This window comes from Pempheris klunzingeri, chromosome 23 (assembly GCF_042242105.1).
Source record: "Pempheris klunzingeri isolate RE-2024b chromosome 23, fPemKlu1.hap1, whole genome shotgun sequence".
NCBI classification, from domain to species: Eukaryota; Metazoa; Chordata; class Actinopteri; order Acropomatiformes; family Pempheridae; genus Pempheris; species Pempheris klunzingeri.
Window position 1 is genome coordinate 477636 of NC_092034.1, and position 7500 is coordinate 485135.

General features: G+C 50.3%; 1 protein-coding gene across 1 annotated transcript in view; it reads left to right on the forward strand.

The window, feature by feature from the left end:
- Positions 1–7500, forward strand: part of plod3 (procollagen-lysine, 2-oxoglutarate 5-dioxygenase 3) — a 27858-nt gene that overhangs the window by 10567 nt on the left and 9791 nt on the right. The window contains exons 6-10 of the mRNA XM_070855273.1: positions 5–68; positions 448–545; positions 1942–2043; positions 2201–2332; positions 3960–4081. Coding sequence (XP_070711374.1) covers positions 5–68; positions 448–545; positions 1942–2043; positions 2201–2332; positions 3960–4081 — 518 coding nt within the window. The remainder of the gene's footprint in view (positions 1–4; positions 69–447; positions 546–1941; positions 2044–2200; positions 2333–3959; positions 4082–7500) is intronic.

Sequence of the window (7500 nt, forward strand, 5' to 3'; positions counted from 1 at the left end):
TTAGACCAAGTTCAACATGACTCTGGACCATCGCTCCCGAATCTTCCAAAATCTGAACGGAGCTGTTGGTGAGACACACACACACACACACAGTAACACACACACACACACACACACACAGTAACACACACACACACACACAGTAACACACACACACACACACACACACACACACACACACACACAGTAACACACACACACACAGTAACACACACACACACACACACACACACACACAGTAACACACACACACACACACAGTAACACACACACACACACACACACACAGTAACACACACACACACAGTAACACACACACACACACACACACACACAGTAACACAAACCGTCCGTGTGTGTGTGTGTGTGTGTGTGTGTGTGTGTGTGTGTGTGTGTGTGTGTGTGTGTGTGTGTGTAAAACATGATCTGCACGTCTCTGTGTGTCAGATGAGGTCGTCTTGAAGTTTGAGAGGGCGAAGGTCAGAGCGAGGAACGTCGCCTATGACACACTTCCTGTCATTATCCATGGCAACGGACCCACCAAGGTAACCAACCAATCACAGCCTTCCTCCAACACCATGTGACAGTGTTCCTGAGCTAAAATGTCCGCCAGGTTCTCTTGAAACTCACCAGACTCCATTGAGAAAAACACTAATTTCACTTGGTAGTTGCTGGTCCACCGCTGCCTTGATTGGTGAGTTTGTTAGTGTTATTGTGTGAATCTAATGTTGTAAAGCACATGTGTCAAACTCAAGGCCCGCGGGCCAAATGTGGCCCGCCACGTCATTTTATGTGGCCCGCAAGAGCTTAAAAGGTCTGATTGTCTTAAAATAAATAAATCAAAAGGGTGCATTTACCATAAACTACATTTCCCATAATGCATGTCGATTATGTTACCCGCGAAGTGACGGCATCCTGCCACTAGACTGCAGCGTATCCAATCCACATCAATGCGATTTTCCGAACAAGTGGAATTTAGAAATACAAACAATGATCCCAAAATGTCCAGGAAGAGAAAAATTGATGCAGATGGAAGATCTGTTTCAAGAAAGACTGGAAGGTGAATACATGTTTGTGCTTCAAGGAGAAAAACCGGCATGTCTTTTGTGTTGATGAGGCGGTGGCGGTTGTCAAAGAGTCCAATCTACGTCACCAAACACGGAGCTAAGTGTGCCAAAGTGAGCCTTCAAGAAAAACAACAAATTGTGCAAGAATTAAAAGGCAAACTGTGATCGCAGCAGAATGTGTTCAGGAAAGTCACGAGCAAAAACATGGAGTACTGTGGGTTTGATAACCTGACAAATTAAAAGGATGTATGTTATGATAACAGAGCAACAAGCAAACATATTCTTTTTACATATGTAATATTTATAAGTTGAATAAGTAAACAATTCTGAGTTATTTAACATTAAGGAGTAGTTGCATTTATGTTACATTACATTTAGTTACATTTATACTGTCTTACAGTTACTTCTGGCCCTTTGAGGGATACCAGTATGCTGATGTGGCCCTCAGTGAAAATGAGTTTGACACCCCTGTTGTAAAGGGTCAGTTTGGATCCTAAACTGTATTTGTGTAACACAGAACAACACTAACAAACTAACGGATGGAGGCTTGAGCCCTGTGTCCTGTGACCTGTCCCTGTTTTAGTGAATGTAGTCTGGTGTGTGTGCAGAAACACTTAGAATAACACTCTGAGCCTGTCGGTGGCTAAAACAAGCCCTGTTAGTGGACCTGCTGTGATCTACCAGTCATTCAGACACCAGGATGTGTGTGTGTGTGTGTGTGTGTGTGTGTGTGTGTGTGTGTGTGTGTGTGTGTGTGTGTGTGTGTGTGTGTGTGTGTGTGTGTGTGTGTGTGTGTGTGTGTGTGTGTGTGTGTGTGTGTGTGTGTGTGTGTGTGTGTGTGTGTGTGTGTGTGTGTGTGTGTGTGTTTCTGCAGCTGCAGCTGAACTACCTGGGTAACTACGTCCCCACAGCCTGGACCTTTGAGAACGGCTGTGGGATCTGTGACGACGACCTGCTGCTCTTCAACGATACACCTGTACGTCACCGCGCTGAAGCTGCCACTCTGGTTTCATTTAACGCTCCTCACAGCGCTGACTGTGTGTGTGTGTGTGTGTGTGTGTGTGTGTGTGTGTGTGTGTGTGTGTGTGTGTGTGTGTGTGTGTGTGTGTGTGTGTGTGTGTGTGTGTGTTCAGGACGATGAGATGCCTCTGGTGTACGTCGCCGTGTTCATCGAACATGCGACTCCCTTCATGGAGGAGTTCTTGGAGCGACTGACGACACTGAACTACCCGCTGACGAGGATCCACCTCTTCATCCACAACAACGTACGGCAGTGAGAGAACGACCCTCTGCCCCTCTGACCTCTGACCTCTGACCCTCTGACCCTCTGACCCTCTGACCTCTGACCCTCTGACCTCTGACCCTCTGACCCTCTGACCTCTGACCCTCTGACCTCTGACCCTCTACCCTCTGACCCTCTGACCCTCTGACCTCTGACCCTCTGACCCTCTGACCCTCTGACCTCTGACCCTCTGCCCCTCTGACCCTCTGCCCCTCTGACCCTCTGACCCTCTGACCCTCTACCCTCTGACCCTCTACCCTCTGACCCTCTGCCCCTCTGACCTCTGCCCCTCTGCCCTCTGACCCTCTGACCCTCTGACCCTCTACCCTCTGACCCTCTGCCCCTCTGACCTCTGCCCTCTGACCCTCTGACCCTCTGACCTCTGACCCTCTGACCCTCTGACCCTCTGACCTCTGACCCTCTGCCCCTCTGACCCTCTGCCCCTCTGACCCTCTGACCCTCTGACCCTCTACCCTCTGACCCTCTACCCTCTGACCCTCTGCCCCTCTGACCTCTGCCCCTCTGCCCTCTGACCCTCTGACCCTCTGACCCTCTACCCTCTGACCCTCTGCCCCTCTGACCTCTGACCCTCTGACCCTCTGACCTCTGACCCTCTGACCCTCTACCCTCTGACCCTCTGCCCCTCTGACCTCTGACCCTCTGACCCTCTGACCTCTGACCCTCTGACCCTCTGACCTCTGACCCTCTGCCCCTCTGACCTCTGCCCCTCTGCCCTCTGACCCTCTGACCCTCTGACCCTCTACCCTCTGACCCTCTGACCCTCTGACCTCTGACCCTCTGACCCTCTGACCTCTGACCCTCTGACCCTCTGACCTCTGACCCTCTGACCTCTGACCCTCTACCCTCTGCCCTCTGACCCTCTGACCCTCTACCCTCTGACCCTCTGCCCCTCTGACCCTCTGACCTCTGACCCTCTGACCCTCTGACCTCTGACCCTCTGACCTCTGACCCTCTACCCTCTGACCCTCTGACCTCTGACCCTCTGACCCTCTGACCCTCTGACCTCTGACCCTCTGCCCCTCTGACCCTCTGCCCCTCTGACCCTCTGACCCTCTGACCCTCTACCCTCTGACCCTCTACCCTCTGACCCTCTGCCCCTCTGACCTCTGCCCCTCTGCCCTCTGACCCTCTGACCCTCTGACCCTCTACCCTCTGACCCTCTGCCCCTCTGACCTCTGACCCTCTGACCCTCTGACCTCTGACCCTCTGACCCTCTGACCTCTGACCCTCTGCCCCTCTGACCTCTGCCCCTCTGCCCTCTGACCCTCTGACCCTCTGACCCTCTACCCTCTGACCCTCTGACCCTCTGACCTCTGACCCTCTGACCCTCTGACCTCTGACCCTCTGACCCTCTGACCTCTGACCCTCTGACCCTCTGCCCCTCTGACCCTCTACCCTCTGACCCTCTGACCCTCTGACCTCTGACCCTCTGACCCTCTGACCCTCTGCCCCTCTGCCCTCTGACCCTCTACCCTCTGACCCTCTACCCTCTGACCCTCTGACCCTCTGACCTCTGACCCTCTGACCCTCTGACCCTCTACCCTCTGACCCTCTACCCTCTGACCCTCTGCCCTCTGCCTGTCATCCAGGTGGTGTACCACGAGCGCCACATCCAGCGGTTCTGGCAGCGCCACAGAGCTCTGTTCCCCGACGCCCAGCTGGTCGGACCGGAGGAGAACCTGCAGGAGAACAAGGCCAGAGACATGGCTGTGTGAGTTAGAACCTCTGTGGACAGAGAAGAACACAAACACCAGCCAAAGCTGCCTGTGATGGATGTGATCGATCTGTTCTAGCTCTTATATATAGATGATCTCTTTGTATAGATAACGTCTGTATATAGATTATATAGGAAACGTCTGCAAATAGATTATATAGGTAACGTCTGCATATAGATTATATAGGAAACGTCTGCATATAGATTATATAGGAAACGTCTGCATATAGATTATATAGATAACGTCTGCAAATAGATTATATAGGTAACGTCTGCATATAGATTATATAGATAACGTCTGCAAATAGATTATATAGGAAACGTCTGCATATAGATTATATAGATAACGTCTGCAAATAGATTATATAGGAAACGTCTGCATATAGATTATATAGGAAACGTCTGCAAATAGATTATATAGGTAACGTCTGCATATAGATTATATAGGAAACGTCTGCAAATAGATTATATAGGTAACGTCTGCATATAGATTATATAGGAAACGTCTGCAAATAGATTATATAGGTAACGTCTGCATATAGATTATATAGATAACGTCTGCATATAGATTATATAGGTAACGTCTGCAAATAGATTATATAGATAACGTCTGCATATAGATTATATAGGTAACGCCTGTATATAGATTATATAGATATAGATGATATAGATGGTGTCTTTATATAGATGGTATAGATAGATGATATAGATGGTATAGATATAGATGATAGAGATGGTGTCTGTATATAGATGGTGTAGATATAGATGGTATAGATGGTGTCTGTATATAGATGGTATAGATATAGATGGTATAGATGGTGTCTGTATCTAGATGGTATAGATATAGATGGTGTCTGTATATAGATGGTGTAGATATAGATGGTATAGATGGTATAGATATAGATGATATAGATGGTGTTTGTATATAGATGGTATAGATATAGATGGTATAGATGGTGTCTGTATATTCAATTCAATTCAATTCAATTTTATTTGTATAGCCCAATATCACAACAGAGTGTCTCACAGTGCTTTACAAAGTTCACTGAAATAAACAAGTGTAAGCGAACAAACAATCTAATAAAGAGTCCAGCAGTCGATGAGGCCAGTGGATCAGTCCGGTGGATCAGTCCGAGGCATCACCTGCCCTTTATGACCCTCCTTCTTCGGGAAGGAAAAACTCAAAAAACCCAGTGGGAAAAGAGAAACCTCCGGGAGCAGCACAGTGAAGGAGAGATCCAGCTCCCAAGGACGGACAGGCTGTAGCCTTGGACAGACGCACATCCATTGGCTGGTGGAGAACCACATCAGCGGGGCCAGGACCAGGATCCATAGGAACCAGGGAACCACATCAGCAGGACCAGGACCAGGATCCATAGGAACCAGAGAACCACATCAGCAGGGCCAGGAGCAGGATCCACAGGAACCAGGGAGCCACATCAGCAGGGCCAGGACCAGGATCCACAGGAACCAGGGAACCACATCAGCAGGGCCAGGACCAGGATCCACAGGAACCAGAGAACCACATCAGCAGGGCCAGGAGCAGGATCCATAGGAACCAGGGAACCACATCAGCAGGGCCAGGACCAGGATCCACAGGAACCAGAGAACCACATTAGCGGGACCGGGACCAGGACCCACAGGAACCAGAGAACCACATCAGCAGGGCCAGGAGCAGGATCCATAGGAACCAGGGAACCACATCAGCAGAACCAGGACCAGGATCCACAGGAACCAGAGAACCACATCAGCGGGGCCAGGAGCAGGATCCATAGGAACCAGGGAACCACATCAGCAGAACCAGGACCAGGATCCACAGGAACCAGAGAACCACATCAGCGGGACCAGGACCAGGACCCACAGGAACCAGAGAACCACATCAGCAGGGCCAGGAGCAGGATCCATAGGAACCAGGGAACCACATCAGCAGAACCAGGACCAGGATCCACAGGAACCAGAGAACCACATCAGCGGGACCAGGACCAGGACCCACAGGAACCAGAGAACCACATCAGCAGGGCCAGGAGCAGGATCCATAGGAACCAGGGAACCACATCAGCAGGGCCAGGACCAGGATCCACAGGAACCAGAGAACCACATTAGCGGGACCGGGACCAGGACCCACAGGAACCAGAGAACCACATCAGCAGGGCCAGGAGCAGGATCCATAGGAACCAGGGAACCACATCAGCAGAACCAGGACCAGGATCCACAGGAACCAGAGAACCACATCAGCAGGGCCAGGAGCAGGATCCATAGGAACCAGGGAACCACATCAGCAGAACCAGGACCAGGATCCACAGGAACCAGAGAACCACATCAGCGGGACCAGGACCAGGACCCACAGGAACCAGAGAACCACATCAGCAGGGCCAGGAGCAGGATCCATAGGAACCAGGGAACCACATCAGCAGAACCAGGACCAGGATCCACAGGAACCAGAGAACCACATCAGCGGGACCAGGACCAGGACCCACAGGAACCAGAGAACCACATCAGCAGGGCCAGGAGCAGGATCCATAGGAACCAGGGAACCACATCAGCAGAACCAGGACCAGGATCCACAGGAACCAGAGAACCACATCAGCGGGACCGGGACCAGGACCCACAGGAACCAGAGAACCACATCAGCAGGGCCAGGACCAGGATCCACAGGATCCACAGGAACCTGAGAGATGAGAAAGCACAGAAAGGCTCCGGGGAAGATATCAAGTTAGAGGCATGAGACATAATGATGGAGAGGAAGAGGAGGATAGAGAATAGAGGAGCTCAGTGCACCATAGGAGTCCCCCGGCAGTCTGAGCCTATAGCAGCATAACTAGGGGCTGGTCTAAGACCTGATCCAGCCCTGAACTATATGCTTTGTCAAAAAGGAAGGTTTTTAGTCTACTCTTAAATGTAGAGAGGGTGTCTGTCCCCCCGAACCCAAACTGGAAGGAGGTTCCACAGGAGAGGAGCCTGATAGCTGAAAGCTCTGGTTCCATCACTACTTTAGAGGACTTTAGGAACCACCAGTAGACCTGCAGTCTGGGAGCACAGTGCTCTAGTGGGGTAGTACGGTACTATGAGCTCTTTAAGAGATGATGGAGCCTGAACATTAAGAGCTTTGTAGGTGAGGAGAAGGATTTTAAACTTTATTCTAGATTTGACTGGAAGCCAGTGAAGAGAAGCCAGTACAGGAGAAAGATGGTCTCTTCTCTTAGTTCTCGTCAGAACAGCAGCAGCAGCGTTCTGGACCAGCTGGAGAGTCTTTAAGGACTTATTGGGGCAGCCTGATAATAAAGAGTTACAATAGTCCAACCTAGAAGTGACAAATGCATGGACCAATTTTTCTGCATCATCAGTGGATATGATGGGCCTGATTTTAGCAACATTATGTAGATGGAAAAGGCAGTTCTAGAAATCTGTTTAATGTG